This window comes from Malaclemys terrapin, chromosome 8 (genome assembly GCF_027887155.1).
Source record: "Malaclemys terrapin pileata isolate rMalTer1 chromosome 8, rMalTer1.hap1, whole genome shotgun sequence".
NCBI classification, from domain to species: Eukaryota; Metazoa; Chordata; order Testudines; family Emydidae; genus Malaclemys; species Malaclemys terrapin.
In genome coordinates, this window is record NC_071512.1 from 29,564,321 (window position 1) to 29,584,671 (window position 20,351).

The window sequence follows — 20,351 nt, forward strand, 5'->3', positions numbered from 1 at the left end:
CCTAGTGGAATTTATGGAGTCTCTGGAACTTCTCCTGTTTCAGGGTAAAAATGCTGCTTGTGTTAGGAGTTAATTTTTTAACTATTTCAATTGCTTTTTCTTGGTTTCTTAGGTTGATTCTTTCCCCAAGGGTTTTATAATTTTTTTTAAGTTGGTTGGAGAAGAGGGTTTGAGTACAAAAGCACATTAGTCATTCTTATGGAGGAAAGGCCTTTTTTAGCATTTGAGCCATACTGAAGACAACTGAGCAATTTTGATTTGGGATCACTGGGCCACAGTGAAGATAGAACTCACAAAACTGATGATAGAGTGAGTTGTTTTCAGAGTAGAACTGCTCTTTAAGGCTTTAATTACTAGAATAAACACTGCAATCCACTCAGTGACCAGATAGTGCAGATTGAGGAAATAAAGGAAAAACTCAGGTGCACTCAGGCTGCTAGATTCCACAACACTCTCAATATCTGCCTATCGATCTGGTGAGCACCAAATAAAGTCCATTACAGTAACCCTTGGTAGAGGTAATGAAGACATGGGTTGCCAGGGCAAGGTCAATGTTTTGAAGAAAGGATGGCAATTTAGGAATATTTTAAAGGAGAAAAGCCACTCTTGGCCATGGGTGACATCTGAGATTCTATGTTCAAAAATGACCTCACATTGCAAACCCTATTGGCACACTTGGAACAAGGGAAGCCACCGATCAAATGATTCTATAGTCATTTTCCCTACCCATAAGCAATTATTCCTGAGATTCCAGCTTCTGTTTTCCATCCACTCTGCAGCGTCAGCTAGGAAACCAAGAGAATTGCTGTGGTCTGAGACAGTATAAAATATAGGTATGTCTAGCATTCTGCTAATACTATAGACCAGTGGTTCCCAAACTTGTTCTGCCGCTTGTGCAGGGAAAGCCCCTGGTGGGCTGGGCCGGTTTGTTTACCTGCCGCCGATCGCGGCTCCCACTGGCCGTGGTTCACTACTCCAGGCCAATGGGAGCTGCTGGAAGCGGCGTGGGCCGAGGGACATACTGGCCGCCGCTTCCAGCAGCTCCCGTTGGCCTGGAGCAGTGAACAGCAGTCAGTGGGAGCCGCGATCGGTCGAACCTGCGGACGCGTCAGGTACATAAACCAGCCTGGCCCGCCAGGGGCTTTCCCTGCACAAGCGGCGGAATAAGTTTGGGAACCACTGCTATAGACCGTTCCACCCTATATATGGGATTATATAGTTAATTACTGAAGTTAATCAGGAAAAAATTGATAGGCACAGAATTTTTACCCTTTTAAAAATCAGCAAGTTCATTTTAGTGGGTTTAATTTCTAAATAAAAGGCTGCCTAACTTGATATTATGGGGTAGTGATCTTTAGAGTTTCTGTACCAAGGATTTAATTTCATTTGCAGCCCTATAACATGTAAAATCAATTTAATCCTAGGCTGTAATTTCATACATTAAGAGTCAGCCTAGAAGGAATATTTTCAAATTATTTTAACCACTGTATGTAATTGTATATTATAGGCCAGGCTGTTGCTTATGAACCTTGCCTGTCACGTGCCATTATAAGACTCTGTTTTCAGTTGCTAATAACTTTTTCAAATTCTTGCCATTTGGGCAGATATTTTCCATGCTGGGTGGCTGCCTCAGGCTGACCTTTGAAAAACTCAAGTCTCCCTAGGCTTTGAAGCAGGGACTTGAAATTTGACAGGGGGATGGCCTTTGTGTCAGGGTAGGTCTACACCTACAATGGTGTGCAGAGTACCAATACTGCACACCCAGCTATCATGGGCATAAACAGCAACGCAGATGGAGAGGTATTGCTTAGGAGAGTAGAGCAGAGTGCCCTACATGCCTGAATCCTATGCTATACACCGTGCAAGGCTCTCTACATGCCCAAACAGTGCCACCCACATCTACATTGCTATTTTTAGCACTGTTGTGTCTCGCTGCTTCCCCTTTGCTGGACACTGGCCCCTCTGTAGTGAAAGATTCAGGCAGCTGGGAAAGGCTCTGGCCAGAACTTTTCCCTGCTGCCTCACCCCCGCTGGAGTCTTTCATACCGCATTTAGCTACGCACCACCGTGAGTATGGATGCAGCCAGGGCTGGCTCTGGCTTTTTTGCTGCTCGAAGCAAAAAAAAAAAAAAAAAATCAGGGCAGCCAGAATGGCAAAGCAAAAAAACAAACAAAAAACCTGCGGCGTGGCCGGAGCGGTGAACCGGGAAAAAAAAACAAAAAAACCTGCGGAGCGGCTGGAGTGGCAAACCAGGGGAAAAAAAACCCTGCGGGCAGCCGGAGCCAGGGTGCAGGGGGACTCCCTGCGCTGCAGACGTGCCCCGGCTAGTGGGGGGGGGGGGTAGGAAGCAGGGGGAGAAAGAAGGGGGGCGGCCAGGGCTTCAGCGGGGCGCTCACCATGCAGCCCCGACCGCCGCACCGCCTGCTGGGAGGGATCCGTGCTGCTCTGGTCGGCGGGAGGGAAGAACCCGGGCTACCCTGCCGGGCTTGCTACAGACCTGGCACCAGCTGGGGCAGACAGAGCATGCAGCCCGCTCTCAGCAGGGCGCTCTCCTCCTCCGTGCCGCTGCCCACTTCAGGCGGCCGGATCGGCGAACAAAACAAACAAACAAACAAAAAGCGGCCATGCCGCCCTGTAGAATCTGCCGCACCAAGCACAAGCTTGCTCGGATGGTGTCTGGATGCAGCTTGCCTTTCACTGCGGTGCGTAGCTACATCTACCCTACACATCGAACCACATGTAGACAAGTTCACAGAGACGCTCTTTATGCCATTCCTGTGAAAATCTCCCCAAATCTGGCCAAGTTATAAGCCTATGAAAAACTGCAGGTTGCATATGCTGCCAAGAGTCTTAAGATTTTAGCAGTTAAAGTCCCCAAAAATTCGGTCCATAATGGGCATGCTCCAGCCCAAGGCTGAGCAGGACTTACCCTGCAATTGCAGCTCTGGTCAGCGGTGAGCTGTGCCAGAGAAGGGTCTGGGTCCAAGCACCTGGACTTTGAGCAGGTAGACTGACTCTCTCCTGTGCTTTCAATGCCTCCTCTGCTTGGCGTGGAGAAGGAATCTGCATGATTTGAACACAGAGGGGACAACCTCTGTTGGGGGTAACCTTAGAGTGGCAGGGGTTGACTAGGAATGGCAGGGGTTGAGAGAAGGAAACTTGGACTGAAAGTTGGGGTGTGGGGGAGACTGGGACTGGCTGGGCAAGGAGACTGGGACAAGGAGCTAGGAGAAGGGAAACAGATAAGCTGAGGAGCCTGAGGAAGGATTTTGGGCCAGGGTGGGCATGACTGGAGACCATGGTGGGGAAAGGGACACACTGGATGGGGACCTGGTGAGTGGAGACTGGATACAAGGGGGTGATGTAGTAAAGGAGGCTGTTGTGTGTAAGCCCTCAGCCTCATTTGTTGCAGACGTTGGAAGGTGTGTAGTGAATGAGGCAGGGGATTGCAGGAAGAGGAAGGACAGTTTCATGGCGAAGGCAGTTGAATGTGGCCCTGAAGAACTGGAGTCTAGTCCAGCCTCTGACAAAGAGTTCCTAGGTGATATTAAGCAAATCACTTCTCACAGATGGTCACTAATTGTGTGGGCTTTATTTTCTGGGTGACTGACCTGAGTCCCTGGGGTCTGATCTGTAGAAGTGCTGAGCAACTGAAGTCAATGAGAGCTGTGCTTTGAACATAAAAAATGTGCTACATAATGCTAAGTATTCTGAAAAACTGAGTCCCAGGTGTCTCAAATTTGGCATCCAAAATGAGTGGGAACTTCTGATTTTAATCTCCCTGTCCTTCAGTTCCCCATCTGTAAAATGGGGAGAAGAGTAACCCCTTCCCCCCCGCATCATCTCACAGGGGTGTTGTGAAAGTAAATTCATTGTTTGTGAAGCACTCAGATACTACAGCGATGAGTGGCATAGTAAAGCCCACGACACATGTAACACCTGTCATGTGGTGCTTAGAAATGAATGTGGTAAAGACCCTCTCAATGATGTCCCTAAAATGGTGATGAAATCAGTCTGCATTCCACATCCACACTGAAAAAAAGGGGGCTTGATCCAATTCTCTTGCCTCTTTTATATAAAAAGTGGCAGCAATAGGTGGCTGTAAGGCTTAACCAACATCTTTTCCATCATGTTCCCTGCCATACACAAAAAGCAGCTGTTAGAGTCAGAACCGTCGGCAACCTCATCCACCAGTGTCTCCCTGGCAGACACTGCTAAGTAAACCCCTTGTACTACTCACTGAAGCAGCCTATCACTTGGTAAAAGGGCATTTGGTAAAGGGCAAGCAATGACATACAGGGGAGCTATTTTTCTGGTGGCTCAATTGCTTTACAGATGCTTCTAAAGCCATTTTATGAAAGTATGTGTCTATAGGGTTTCAAACAATGGTAAGTGGTAGCATAATCAAGTTTGATGCATGCTTTTCAGGAAAACTAGCTTAAACTGTTTTAAAGAAGTCAATGTTCTCCAATACCTTTTTCTAAAATCTCAGCATATCATGTGGGACAACCCTTTTACTAAAAAGAAGAACAGGAGTACTTGTGGCACCTTAGAGACATGCCACAAGTACTCCTGTTCTTCTTTTTGTGGATACAGACTAACACGGCTGCTACTCTGAAACCTTTTACTAAAGGGTCTTCAGGTAGGGCAGGAAAAAATGAAGCCCAGCTAACCAGCATGGCTAGAGAATTCTCTGGTTGGAGGCTGCTATTGAAAATCTATATGAGGCAACGCTTTATTATGAACTTCAGGGCACAATTACCTCTCCTTGCCAGACCTTTCATTGCCCAAATCCGGACATCTGAACTGCACCTGTAATCTTAGATTCTTATCTTCTGCCAAGAATAAAGCACTGAAGATTTATTGCTTCGCAGGAAACAAACTCTTAAAACACATGGCTGTTTTATGCTGCATTTATGAACAGCAATGCTGCCTTGTCAAAATGCCCCAACTCCTTATAGATCTAAAGGCACAAGACGGACAGCTGCTCAATCAGTGTGTATATATATCTCCTCAATGTATGTTCCATTCTATATGCATGCGAAGAAGTGGGCTGTAGCCCACGAAAGCTTATGCTCTAATAAATTTGTTAGTCTCTAAGGTGCCACAAGTACTCCTGTTCTTTTTGTGGATACAGACTAACACGGCTGCTACTCTGAAACCAGTCTATTTTAAGTATCAAATGAAATCAAAGAAATGATCCCAAGTATCACATCTCTTATTTCCAACTAAAACATGATCACGTGAGATATTTTTTTTGCAGTTGTATATACTTATATATTTTTGTAGTGCTATTTACTGTATGTAACTACACACTATGACCTCTACAGGCAACAGGGCTTTGTGAAAATATCACCAACATTTACTAAAAAGCACCAACATGCCCTCTTCATGGTATCTTTCACGGTGTTCTAGGCTTACAGATATGACTAACTCCCATGTTCTCTTTCAGCTCTGAGATGCAGGATCTAAAATAAACAGCATCTGAAACTTTGGCGGCCTTCAAATTGACAAAAACGATCCACGCCAGGCTTGTGTGTCAGATCCTGAGATCTTGCATGACTTGAATCTCCTGGGAGATTCCAGATGTTTAGTAACATGTGGAAGTGTAAAGAATGTGTGCTAGGGAGAGCAAGTGTGGTTAGTTGGTTTTCCCAAACTTGGTTTGACTGACCGATGTAATTTTGCTCAGCAGAAACTGTGGACGGGATTTGGGTGAGGGCAGGAGAGTTCAATAATAAGGTCTGATAAGAGCCACTTTCTAAGATAAATTTAAATAGAGCCCATAAAAATCCTTTTATAATAGAGCTCCAATGCGTATATTTGAAGCCATTAATACTTGCAACAGAATATTTATCAGGAGAGATCTCATATTACTGAATCTCCCAAAATATGACTTATTCAAATATGCACACTCCATAGGGACAGAATGATGCATGCGGCTGATAAAGGGCTACAGAACCATGCACCTCAAAGGCAGCAGCTTTTTTTTACTCTACAGAAGATTAGTGAACGCAAGAAGTTGCTCTCATTTACTTCCCATTACAATATTTTGTGTGTAGAATATCTGATACTACCATGCTGCTTGGTGGCCTATGTGAAATACAGCGAGGTCTTAGAAGTTGTGAGTAGACATGTGTCCACATGACAAAAATCAACAGACTTGTTGGCAGTCTCAGGTAAGAGGCAGAGTACAGAATTGGCATGAAGGCTGAACTCCTTTCAGCCTCTATGGGTCATATCTTGGGAAAGATAAGGTGGATGAGGTAATATCTTTTATTGGACCAACTTCTATTGGTGACAGAGACAAGCTTTCAAACTCCACAGAGCTTGTAGAACTCAAAAGCTATTCTTCCACCAACAGAAGGTGGTCCAATAAAATATATTACCTCACCCACCTTGTCTCTCTCACACGGGATCAACACAGCTACTGCCACCCTGCAAACGTATCTTCGGAAGTTATGGTTGAAGTACTTGGGACAACATGGGAAGCATGTGGTGCCATTGCCTGTCCCGTAACTAGTCTGTGGCTAAACTGAGGACTTTGCCTTCCAGGGCTGTCAATTTGACACCTTATCCACTAAATTCACTTAAATTTAAATGGAAAAAATACAGGACATTCTACTATTGCAGTATGGGACCGTCTAAATGGGACTCCTCCCCTTTCTCCCAGTACAAGGTAGCAGGGATTATATTACATATAGTTACTTATGAGACAGGAACTTGAACTTACATTTTCCTTAGGCTGGGCAGTTTCTTGAAGACTCCAGTAGCTTCTAGAACTGAGATATCATTGTCATTTAGACGGCTGGTGGGAACAAACAGAAAGGCACTTAATGCTTCATGGATCTCTGTAGATGTGTCTCTAAGATTGCTACCCAGAAAATTATGACCTTTGTTAAACAAAAAGAAGGATCTCACCCTACTTTCCTGCCAACCCTCTATCTACCACTTATTTGAGTTCCATACAACAGAAGGCGTTATAGACAAAAAACATATAAAAGTAACTGTATAGAAAGTTCTATGCAAATGAGAGGGAGTGGCTTGCAGAGAATTATCCATATGTCCCCATAGATCTGAAATTTGCTTCCCATGTTTGGGTCTAAAATAGCCCATGCCTGTTGATCCTGAGAAGTACTGCAAAGACCATTCATTAGCAAGGGCTATTAGGAAGGGCAGAGGACTTGAGTGGGAGGCTATATTGCCCTGATTGAATTTGTACCTGGTTAAATTTAATTTAATTTTGTTGTGTGCATGCTTTACTATGTATGCACCAAAGGATTCAGATGTGGCTCAGCATCTTTTCTTTTCTTTGTATTAAGTCGAAATAAATAAAATACCTTAAATACATGGAAAGATTTAAAGAGGACATAAGCACTATAAGAGGACCAAATCCTGAAGATACTATGTTATATCCAATATTGTCTTATACTCCATTAAATTGGATAATTTGCCTTTCATGTGAAAGGATCCCAAAAGTAGAAAGCATACATAGAACATATTAGCTCTTTTATATACAGAATCACTTCGCAGTTTAATGTGTGCAGACAGTTCTAAGGTGGAATGAATGAACTGTTTCACAGCCTTACACAAAGATTTAGGCCAAAGGAATACCCTTTTTTTTTAAATTAGCAGCATTGCATTTTGAAAGATCCAATGAACAAGCAGTAAAAAAAAAAAAGAGAGAGAGGAAAAATGTGCAAAGGATGTTCAGAATGTCAGCATTCACCATAACCACCTCTGGAGGGCGTGCCACTTACAGATCGGTAGCATATTCAGGAAGGTGACTCGGTAAGCGGGTGAGTTTTTGATTGGAACAGTCTACAATTGTTCCTTCGCAGCGACACTTTTCAGGACAGATAAGGTCCATGAAGCATTCCCCAGTGAACTTACTTCTGTAATCCTCTGAACCTGCAGGGAAATGGAAATGTACCCAGGTAAACAGCCTGACAATTAACAATCACAGAAATCAGAGATTGAAAGGAGACCCCTCAGTTCCTTCTCCATCACCCCCATTCACTCCCCCCAGACTGCCCCAGCCAGTGCAGAGCTGCTCCCTGCATTACATTCCAAGGTGTTTTGTCCAGCTCTTTTTTCAAATGACTTGAGAGGATGGGCTCCTGCCTCTTTCCTTCTTCCCTTGGGAGATTATTTCATAGTCTTATAGGCCTCCCTTTGAAAACATCTTTTTCTTAATCTTGTCTAACTATCCCTTTGGGATCCATCCACAGGCCTGCACACATACAGCCTCGATGCAGTCAGGTTTGCCCATGTGCACTTCACTCTTGCATCAGGGTGCAATAATGATGTCAGCAAGAAAGATGGTGTGTTCAAGTGAAGGAGTCATTTTAAACAAGGGTGCTCAGAAAGGATTCTTTTACTAGCTATTAACCTAGCATACGTGAGTCTGGTCAATTTTGCAACAATTAGATATCTTGACTAACTACATTAAACAAAAAGCAGTTGAAAATAACAGCAGTTTAAATCATGTTCATTTTAATCAAGGTAAGGACATACTGTACTTAGAGAGAATCACTCTCCAACATGCCATTATATTGTAATTGCCAGACCTCTTTGACAAGGCTTTTGACCCATTCTAATGAAATGCTTTTCCAATTAGGTTCAATGAACTACTCAGTACTTTTCAGCTTTTTTTATTAATAATAAAGGGTTTGAAACTTGATCTCTATGCTTCTGGAGCCAAAAGTATTAATAAACGTGTATGTAAATCCAAGGGTTGCCAGGACAGATCTAGTCATGCAATACTTGCCTGCTCTCTTCATATTTCATTATGGAACCACCAAAAACTTCTTTGGAAACATTTGTTATACTCAAATGCTCATAACAACCAAAACCATATTTTTAACTTGTCGAGGGTTCCCAAAAGCCAGTTGTAATTGTAAAAGGTCTTTGTCACTGCCAAAAAACACTTAGTTGAAAAGCACTAATTCAAACAGGCAATACCTTTTTCAGAGTGATTTGAACAAGCTCGTTTTTAAAGAACTCTGAAAAAAATAATAAAAACTAAAACCCAAGCTGAAATAGGCCTTCTGAGAGTTGATGTCATTTTTATTCTAGTTTCCCTGTTGAGGCTGATAAAAACACTACTACTTGTTCTATGATTGCTATCCGAAAGAAGAAGAAATGAATCATCCAATGGTACCATTATTTGATTAATTCCTGTTACATATCACCTTACCAGAGGAATCCAGTGAAATCTGGTAGCTCCAAAGTTCTAGCACTTTGATCATCAGACCAGCAGGTTAAAGTCCCATAGAGAGACTTGCATTTAATTTATAACACAATGGTTAAAACTACAGTGCAGAAAGGAAAGCAGGTAACATGCTGCTTTGTATAGTACAGATACCAGGGTGATGAATGCTCTGCAAAAAGACACGTCATCATTCTGTTGAGAAATTAAATTAATTTAAGGTCTGATCTGGCTGTTGTTTTCAGCCTGAAGGCACTGGAAACAGATCTTGGAGATATTTAAAACTGAAAACGTTTGTGCTCAACACTTCCTTATTCATTTAAAATCACTTAAAACATTAGGCAGCAATATCCCATTGTATCTTTTAATGTGTTTTAAAAATACCTACTACAAAAATACTTAAATTCTATCATTTTCAGCAATAACAGCCAACTCTCTCCTGAAAGTCCCATAACTGGGGCACAAGTTAAAATGGTGACAGGTGAACACTACTGCATACGATGGACAGCACTCTACATCTGAATCCATTAGAACTTCAGAATTGTTGTTACACCACCCACATTGAGCAGTTCCCAGGAATTAAGTAGTGACCAGAAACGGGTTTGAGAATATATCAAATTTAACCTCTGAAACATTCACTTGTACCTTTCATTATAAATCCATTCCTTGAAAGAATAATTGTGAATGAAATAATGTGGTGGCGAGTAACTGTTTATTTAGGCATTCTGTATACTTTGGACATATATCCAGTGTTCTGTGGGCAAATGAGAGATTGGTGATGGAGTGGAAAACCTAGGAAAAAAGGTAGAAAGGAGCATATATTTTTTGAGGGATGTAATATTTGAGGGATCTAGACATATTTTTCTCAACCTTCTTGGAAAAGCTAATAGAAAGAAATTTACCACATGACTTTGCAACTTCAAATTCCAATTCTCCCGCTGTGTACATCTCTCATACCTACGCTGCATCAACCATTAGAAACTCATCTAGCCAGGGCACCAGTTCACCACCTGCATGCTTGGAACAGGTGAAAACCCTTCAGAACTCAGCAGGAGAGAAAGGAAGCAAAGGGTTTAAAAAAAGATTTAAAGAAGAGTTATCTGTATAAGCATGGAGTCAAAGTGATAAATAACACACACATCCTCGTCAAGTAGTCAAAGTCATCCATTAGGCTGAAAGACAACAGGAATCAGCTGCCAAAGATTAGATAAAATTTACTATTTGACTAGAGCCTTGAGATCACTTGGACAGGTGGCTGCTCTATTAAGTTATTCCCATCAGGGAAACTAATGTGAAATGCAGCCATCTGCTTGCAGAACTAGTTAAATGTGTATCCCCATCTCTACATGCAATATTTTATCAGCATATTACCTCAGAGGTTTAGGTGGATATGGTATGATTTAAAAAGCACAGTTAGAGATCATGTGCAAATACTACTTCCTTTATTCTAAAAATTAACCTTAGTGAACCATGGAGAAGAGCTACAGAAGAAGTGCAAAAGATTTTGTTTCAGACTAACCATTAACTCATATTTTTATACCATTTCAGTTGGAAGATCTGTGAAGCTAGCCTGAATGTAAAACATGATATGAAACTTTAAGGTAATTTCCAGTATTGAAACATTACTTGAAACATTAATTGAAAAATTAAGTTGTCTCTAAAAAGGAGTTGCCAAAGACAGAAATTGGGGAACTGCATTAAACTGAAGTGCCCGTTACTGTTATAGAATTTTTACCTAATAATATCAAAAGCACTGTTACAACAAACAGCTGATAAAGCAACAAAATGTCCTACGGCAGATACAGGTTTTTCCTATCTCACAAAAGGGTAAACTGTGACAAAGTTAAGCACAAAATTTTCGAGACTGTCCATTAAGTTGGAGTGCCTTTTTTCTGGTCCTCAAATTGAAAAATTAAAGTTCTATGGCCAAGGACTTTTTTTTTTAAAAGAGTTCTTACTTAAATTCTGAAATACCAGACACCCAGCAGCTCCCAGTGCGTGCTCAGTACTTCTGGGAAATCAGGCCACATATAAGCACCTGGATGCCATTTTAAGCACTTATTTAGTTAAAATTTTGACATAGGTGTTTCAAATTGATCACCCAAAATTAGTGGACGAAACTGAAAATGTAGTTCTAAGTGCTTTAACGAAAGTCAGAGTGGCAGAGAACACAACAAAACCAAACCTGGAATCCTGACACCATTTCTTAAACAAACCACTAGATAACACTATCTCTGGGTTTACTGGAAAAAATAGCCAGAGCCTGGTGATTCATTAATTCACAGCAACTCTTGTCAGGCCTGATGTATTCATTGCCCCAACTCACTGCTGTCATAATCTGTATCTAAAAGAAGTCATGTAAGGTATCATAAACAAGCTGGTAACACGCTGGTTAAGAAAATCATTGTGTGGGGTATGAACAAAGAGGGATAAATATGTGCTAGAATCATGTTCTTACAATTGGCAAGCAATGCATAAGCTCAGCCTGTCCTAGACAAAGAAGTGTGTATTTGCTTGTCTGACCAGCCTGGTCATCAGGCAGAGCCAATGAAGGTATTTTACATATAAGGTGAACAAAGCTAACAAGCAAGGGAGAAGACAGCACGGCGCCTGTACCTCAACAGGGAAAGAAACTTTGCCTAGGCTTACTTTTCAAAGAATACATTTCAAAGGTTTATTAGACTATAAAAAGGGGCGAGAACCCCATAGTCATCCTTCATCTAAGGAGACAAAGAAAACCAGGCGCTTTGGGCCCTGCGATTTGATCCTGGCTAAGGAATAGCCAGCCATGCTGGAAGAATTTCTATGGTGAGAAAATTTTGAACAAAATTCTCAGTTTTTTTCAGTTGAGTTCCAGCCTTAATGGCTTATTTTCACATTTGTTTTTTTATAACCATTTTTATCCTTATTAATTCTACTTGGTATCACTTTATAAACTTGTTTTACTTACTGTGAATCAATTCAGTGCTGTGATTGAAGGGAAGATTGTGTTAAGCTAACAGGCTACTGTGTACTGTCTCTTTAAAGGAACAGCAAACTTTTAATGTTTCATGAGTGTTCCAGCGTGAGGGACTGGGCACTACAGGGGAGATAGTTTTGAGGAAACTTGGGGCTGGAAGGGTTGCTGAATTCCCCTACAAAAAGTAACTGGGTGGTGGAAGCCAGGATGTGCCCTGAAAGCTTGTCTGCTGGCTGTTGGTGTCAGGGCTGTGAGGCACAGCAGCATAGCATATAAGACTGCCAGAGTTGCAAGGCAGGTGTTGACAGAACTCCTTACTGGCCTGTCGGAACCCCAAAATGTTACAGCATCTCTCAATGTTATTTGATACTAGTGTTTTCAATCCTTACCAATAACTGCTTAGACAATTTAACAGCAGCAAAAATGTTTCTGACGTTAGCACAATTTATCAGTAAAGCTTCTAAACAAAATATAGTGCTACCTTACTACTAAGCTTCCATGAGGCTCTCAAAGTACTTTATAAAAGGTAGACATTATCCCTATTTTACACAGAGGGACACTTAGGCAGAGAGAAGTTAAGTGACTTGCTCAAGGTCACAGTCAAGGATCAGATCAAGAAAAAAACTCTAGTATGCTCATTTGCAGTCTTCTGCTCTAACCATTAGAGAATATCACCCTCATGTTAGAAAATGTTTTCCGTTTCAGTAGACATACAGCTATGGAGACTCTCCTGAAATGTTCTATCAAAGTACTTTCTTTCTAGTGTTAGTTCAGTCCTGAGATTCTGTTAAGTAGTAGACATATAACTACACATAACATTGCCTCAGCTGTGATTCCAAGGTGTGGTTCATGCAATATAGTTCATGGAATAGCTCTAAAAATAATTACTCAAATTATGATACCTCTAGCTAATTAAATTAACATGATTTTTGATCTCACTAGAATTATCACTGAAGCCAGAGCCAAACATAATTCATTAACAAGATGTCCAATGTGTCCACTTTAATATCAATTAATCAAATGAGTTATTTAGGGACAGTTATTCTGCATGCAGGCCTCTGAAAAATCACTTTGAAACACTACTGTTCACTGGGGCTATCACCCCGAAACCTGGAGTCAGCTGCTCTGCTGTAGGTGGGTCTATTTATAGAACACAAATAACCTTTTTATCTTTTCCTGTGAGAATGAGGGAATCTCTCACCTTTTGATGCTTCTGAAAACAGCAGAAGTATCCCAGCATGCCATGCGGCAGGAAAGTATGCAGCCTTCCATGGTGCTTGACAGAACCATGTTCAATTTGTATTGTTCTACCACATGGTTAGATCAAGCACAAAGGAAAACCCCATTAACAGTCAGAGTCAGTGTTAGGCAGCGCCAAAGAGAGAGGAGCGTTGAGAGGAAGCAGCATGGAGAAGCACAAGCTGGAGATTTCACTGAGAACTGCTGTCCATTTCACCCATGCAAAAAGGAGCTGGAGTACAAAAGGTCATCATTTTATGCTACAATTGCAAGAACACTCCGTATAGGACAATCTGTGAGCATAAGAGAACAGGGACCAGAAGTTTTTAAAGGCAGAACTACTGCAACAGAAAACACTACCAAAGGATTGCAAATGGCTGCATCCAGTAGGTGTACACAATAGACTGTACAGTGAGCATGTGGAGCTAGGAAAACGCCTATATAAAATGCCTGATCTATGCTACTATTTATTGGGCCCCCTTACTCTTCTTTGGTGACTCCTTTCAGAAAATACAGTGGTAAAGCATACTCAACTTTTTTTGGTTTTTATTATACGATCCAGTAAAGAAGCCAGCTTGGAGGTACAAAAAGCCAACTTCATATGCCAGAGCACATACTGGTAAAAATAGGATTCCAGCCTGATGACCAAACTCTGGCTTCAGATGCTCGCACACAACTCACTGAAGTCAATTGGAATTGTGATTTGGGACCTCAGGACAGAATATGTCCGCCCAAATGATCACTCACAACAGTGGGAATATTTACAAGAGAGGAATAATAAGCAGCAGTAATCATTGCTTGATTCCTGTTTTTTAAAACCACACTTCAAAACAAGGACATAGTAGAGAACAATTGCTGTTTAAAATATAAACGAGTCTATTGCTATTGCTCCTTCTTAGCATAATACCTGTAGTTTTCCATAGGGTAGGCAATGGCTGAAATTTGGCTAAATATTAGTTCTTGTCCACCATGGATCCATACATGTAATCGTTAAATCCCTTAATTTTTATAAATTTTGTTTATTAATTGACTAATATATCATATGATCAAATTTCAACCTGTGGATTGCTTGGGAACTATGGTAACTGAGTGTAATTGCTATGTGGGATGCAGTCCCATACTCTTATTCCTCCTCCTGTTTAACCTTGCATCCACTCAAGCCCTGGATTTTTGGAATAAAATACCCCCCAGGTACTCTGTTATGCAATGAGCAGACATATTTCTTATCTACCAAATGCCTTTATTCAATGTATCCAACATTCATCAGAGTCCCTGTAAACAAAAAAAGTAATTTTGATGTGGGTGCACACTTTCAATCATTGTGGAGCAGGGCATGCAAAAATCACCAGGGCAGAGCTTTGGGGAATATTTGAACAAATCTGTGTCCCTCTGTTGTGTTAATTAAGCATTTCTCTTTTTAAAAAAACTATGTGCTCTAGCCATGAACCACCATGAACAAGTGGTAGCAATGTAAAGAGAAAGGAGTTTACCACAAAGGCTAGTTCAAGTCCTCCTCAGACACAAAGAGACAGGCAGCTCAAAAGCACCACTACACTTGCTTTGCAGTTAAATTTTGGGATTTCTGTTCATGGCAGCTGTGGCAAAAATATGCAGGTAAACAGCCACTTTTGGGGATAAATGTACAAGGGAAAGCAGGAAAGCTTATTGCTTGCACTTTGGTCCCAAACACTTTGCTGCTTCAAAAAATGAATTTCAGTTTGGGCCCAAAACTCATTTCCCATGAGCCTCTGTATGAACAAAACATCACTCATATAAATGTTTGCAAAAAGTAATGTTTAAAAAGGGGTGACTGACATGGGAAATTGAAATTTAGTTGCCAATTCACTGAAAAGTTGCCAGACAATTTCCCCTGCCACTGGCCCAGCTCAAGAAGCACAATGTTAAATATAAGTTACATCAAAGTAAAATTGTATGATTTACTGTAAAAGGAGATTCTAAACTGCGATAATCAGAGGTCTGTTATTTCAAACCAATGGTTGAAAAGGAGTTGTATATGGTTCACTGTTTTTAGCTCTGTCATTAGATTGCATCTACTCAGCAAACTGTTTAGATATCAGAACAATTGGACGGAAGATTTATTGATCTATTTCAGGCTCATATGTTACTGCATTTGTTTTATTTAACTGGCTTGTTTTACTTAACATGCCAATCTCTCTCTCTCATGCTTTTATTTTTTCTATTTAAGTGGCTTTTGGTGCTCATTAAAAGGTGCTAAAGTCACTGCTCCAGTGAGTGACATTCAATTTAGCCACAAAACAAGTGCAACAGAGGCAGTGGCACTTATCCCCAAGCTGGAGGCACCATCCACTTGGGGTAACGGGTATCTCTGTGTCCATCCCCTTTCTGTCCAGTGCCTTTCTGCATAGACTCCCAATGAGGGTGTTGGCTTGTAATTTTTACAGACAGCCGATGAACTGTTGTCTACTTTCTGTCAAATGTTCTACCTTCATCAGAAGATTAGGACTTAAAGTAAACATTTAATTGGACACCTTCATATTTTACCCTCTTTTGGGGACTATATTCTCTGGCAAACAAGATCACATATTTTAAGATGGACTTGTGCTTCCTTGAGAAAGAAAGCCTATAGTATAGATCAACAAAGCAGTGTAGGAGACCTTTTATATATCCCGGGACACTCACAGGGTTAGCAAGTGAGAAGCTGGAATGACTGGAAAAAGAAACACATAGAGATCTGAATTGCTTCCAAAGCTTTTCTAGAAATGAAATAGTAAGATCGGTGTCATAGTTAAATCAACTGTCTTTTTCAATTGGAATATTTTTGGAGTGAAAGGAAATTAAGAGCTCTTATTATTCCAAACCAAGTCATATTCCTCTCCCTTTCAAAGTGGCTAGATAACAAAGGAAGTAAGATGCATAGTGTCATGTAAACCTAAGCTTGCAAATGCAGTTCCATTGTGCAAAGACTTCATATTCATAAATATGATCAAATCCAAAATTCAATTTGCTCATTTCTCTTCTCCAATAAAATTCTATTCAGACAGATTTATTTAGCTATACTATTACGGCAAACACTCACTTGGACAAAAACTTTTAATTCCCTTTCCCATCTGCTTTCGTCCCAGCAAACCTGGTGATGAGCAACAATAAGCAACACCCTAGCTTCACTATGCTCTCACACCTCTGGGGGCATTTTCAGCTGAGCTTTTGTCTGTCTCTTTCAAAAAAGAGGTCAGGAGACATAAAATGTAATTGACCTTAAAAACAAAAACAAAAAAAATGTTACTTTTCAGCTGCCCAGATCACATGGCACTGTTCCATATGTCTCTCCCTGACTCCGCTCAAGCAAAATTCTTGCAAGCAGAAGTGCTAGGAGCTTGGCCTCAAGCAAGTTTTTCTGCAAATGCGACTAGGCTTCAGAGAAGCCTATTCAGTTCCAGATAATCCCCACTAGTGTCAAGTATAGTATGGGCTAACATAACAGCTGTCAGGTTTCAGTCTCCACCTCCAGCTAGGAGCTGCTGGAGGCCAGCAGGATAAGAGCAGGCTGGACAGCAAATCCCTGACCAGGTGTTACTGCAATACTGTAACTAGGCAGATTAGGGCATGGGGATATCTGCATTTATTAAAAGAGACAGGGCTGAATACTACAGGAATATGAATATCCAGTATGTGAATGATCGTCTTTGCCTAAGAAAATGGGGAGAATTTGGAAAGGATGCATCATAGTGATTTGTAAGTTATAGGAACCACTACTAGCATTTAAATAAGACATTTCATGTAGAAAACAGCTGATTACACTCACTTAACTTGCATAAGTTTTAAACATTTAAAGGAATAATAACACCGGTCTACAATTTTTGAGAAGTCGTCTGCTTCAGAGATAAAATGTGCTATTTATTATGTATTTTGATGTGCTGAATTCAAATATGACAATTAAAACAACTTATTGGCTACTGTTTCTAAGATATTTAAGTTTTTACATTTTATGTCTATGTATATTGTGTAGATAGTAGAGTTTTAATCATAAATTGTAAACCTAGGTCTTTTCATGTGTTTATGGTTGCTTTACATGATAATATTTCACCTGTCCTGTTTATGTAACACTTTAAAAATCAGCAACATTATTATATTTATTTATATAAATAAAATGTATTATGAAACAAAAGGCAAAAAACTATTATGTACATAGTTTAGTCCTATTCAGTGTCTACTCGGTGCTTCTTGGCTTGTCTCTTGTATTCATTAAATGGGGCATCTCTTGTCACTGTCCAGCAATAGTCTGCAAGCATTGATGGGCTCCATTTGCCCTGATAGCGTTTCTCCATTGTTGCAATGTCCTGGTGAAATCGCTCGCCGTGCTCGTCGCTCACTGCTCCGCAGTTCGGTGGAAAAAAATCTAGATGAGAGTGCAAAAAATGTATCTTTAGTGACATGTTGCAACCAAGACTTTTGTATGCCTTGAGGAGGTTTTCCACCAACAACCTGTAGTTGTCTGCCTTGTTGTTTCTGAGAAAATTTATTGCCACTAACTGGAAGGCTTTCCATGCTGTCTTTTCCTTGCCATGCAGTGCATGGTCAAATGCATCATCTCGAAGAAGTTCACGAATCTGAGGACCAACAAAGACACCTTCCTTTATCTTAGCATTACTTAACCTTGGAAATTTTCCACGGAGGTACTTGAAAGCTGCTGGTGTTTTGTTAATGGCCATGACAAAGTTCTTCATCAGACCCAGCTTGATGTGTAAGGGTTGTAACAAAATCTTCCTTGATTCAACAAGTGATGGATGCTGAACACTTTTCCTCCCAGGCTCCAATGACTGTCGGAGTAGCCAATCTTTCTTGATGTAGTGGGAATCTCTTGCACGACTATCCCATTCGCAGAGAAAACAGCAGTACTTCGTGTATCCAGTCTGCAGACCAAGCAAGAGAGCAACAACCTTCAAATCGCCACAAAGCTGCCACTGATGTTGGTCATAGTTTATGCACCTCAAAAGTTGTTTCATGTTGTCATAGGTTTCCTTCATATGGACTGCATGACCAACTGGAATTGATGGCAAAAGTATAGTATGGGCTAACATAACAGCTGTCAGGTTTCAAAACATTGCCATTATGCAGTAAAACAGCTTTAAGACTCATCTTTGATGAATCAATGAACAGTCTCCACTCATCTGGATCGTGAACGATGTTGAGAGCTGCCATCACACCATCGATGTTGTTGCAGGCTACAAGATCACCTTCCATGAAGAAGAATGGGACAAGATCCTTTTGACGGTCACAGAACATGGAAACCCTAACATTACCTGCCAGGAGATTCCACTGCTGTAGTCTGGAGCCCAACAGCTCTGCCTTACTCTTGGGTAGTTCCAAATCCCTGACAAGGTCATTCAGTTCACCTTGTGTTATGACGTGTGGTTCAGAGGAGGAGGATGGGAGAAAATGTGGGTCCTGTGACATTGATGGTTCAGGGCCAGAAGTTTCATCCTCTTCCTCGTCTGACTCAAGTGAGAATGATTCTGGTGCATCAGGAACCGGCAGTCCTTCTCCGTGGGGTACTGGGCGTATAGCTGATGGAATGTTTGGATAATGCACAGTCCACTTTTTCTTCTTTGACACACCTTTCCCAACTGGAGGCACCATGCAGAAGTAACAATTGCTGGTATGATCTGTTGGCTCTCTCCAAATCATTGGCACTGCAAAAGGCATAGATTTCCTTTTCCTGTTCAACCACTGGTGAAGATTTGTTGCACAAGTGTTGCAGCATATGTGTGGGGCCCACCTCTTGTCCTGATCTCCAATTTTGCAGCCAAAATAAAGGTGATAGGCTTTCTTAACTATAGTGGTTATACTGCGCTTTTGTGATGCAAAAGTCACTTCACCACAAACATAGCAGAAGTTATCTGCACTGTTCACACAAGTACGAGGCATCTCTGCTCACTTTGGCTAAACAGAAATGTGTCCCTTTGCAAAATCAAACACTGACAAATAAGAGAGCATGACACTGTATGATTTCTAGAGCTGATATAGGGCAATTTGTTCAGCAGAGTGATGTAAACTTCGTTATGATTGCATCATCCGTGACTTCTAGGAATAACATGATGCAATTCATATCACGTATGACGCAATACCAGCTTCAGATTGCATCATTCATTGTTTTGCCTAAAAAGCAAGTACTGTCCAAACCCAGTCATAGATTTATTCATAGATCCAGTCAAAGATGTATTTTAGTCATTTCTGGTTTAAATTGAGATCCCTTCCCTTTATAACTCACTTATCCTCCGCCATTCCCAAGTCAAGGGTCGTATATACTGACCCAATAGCATATCTTGAAAACTAGAGCCAATCAACAATTTTAAGCATCATTTTTATTCTCAGTGACCCAGAATTAGTAAAGTTTGACTACATTTATTTCAGAAGCATTTTGACTGTAGAGCAGTGTAATAATACTTTGCATCTTTCATCTAAAGATCTCAAATAATGTAAAGTATACATGCATACAACTCCACTGCAGATATGGAATAATTATAACCACTTACTCTAGGGAAACCAAGGCACAGAAAAATTAAGCGACTTGTCTAAGGTGTATCAATAAGCTGGCAACACAACTGGAAAAAGAAGTTCAACTACCAGGCTCTGCTCTCATCATTAAATAGCCCTATCTCTTCATTCATGGAGTTCTCTATGTAAGGTCCAATCCTGAGGCCATGAGATTTTTGGTTCAGTAAATGCAGTGTGCACCTCAGCCTTGGGCCCACAATGTAGAGGGGTGAAGTTGGTGTACAGGGAAAGGCCAGCACAATCACAAATAATGGGGACTACGCTCTAGTCTGGAGCTCCAGTTCAAGAAGTTTGAACATGTTTACCACCAAAATGGTTGCTTACAACCCAAATACAAATACAAAGACAGGGAAAGACAAATTGCAGGTACCATGAACAGCTTTTATTAGAAGCCTTTGATGCAG

The 20,351-nt window shown here is 41.0% G+C and overlaps 1 protein-coding gene across 1 annotated transcript in view; it reads right to left on the reverse strand.

Moving 5' to 3' along the window:
• Positions 1 to 20,351, reverse strand: part of SLIT3 (slit guidance ligand 3) — a 779,517-nt gene that overhangs the window by 189,787 nt on the left and 569,379 nt on the right. The window contains exons 15-16 of the mRNA XM_054037022.1: positions 7,762 to 7,912; positions 6,735 to 6,809 (exon numbers count right to left, since the gene is read on the reverse strand). Coding sequence (XP_053892997.1) covers positions 6,735 to 6,809; positions 7,762 to 7,912 — 226 coding nt within the window. The remainder of the gene's footprint in view (positions 1 to 6,734; positions 6,810 to 7,761; positions 7,913 to 20,351) is intronic.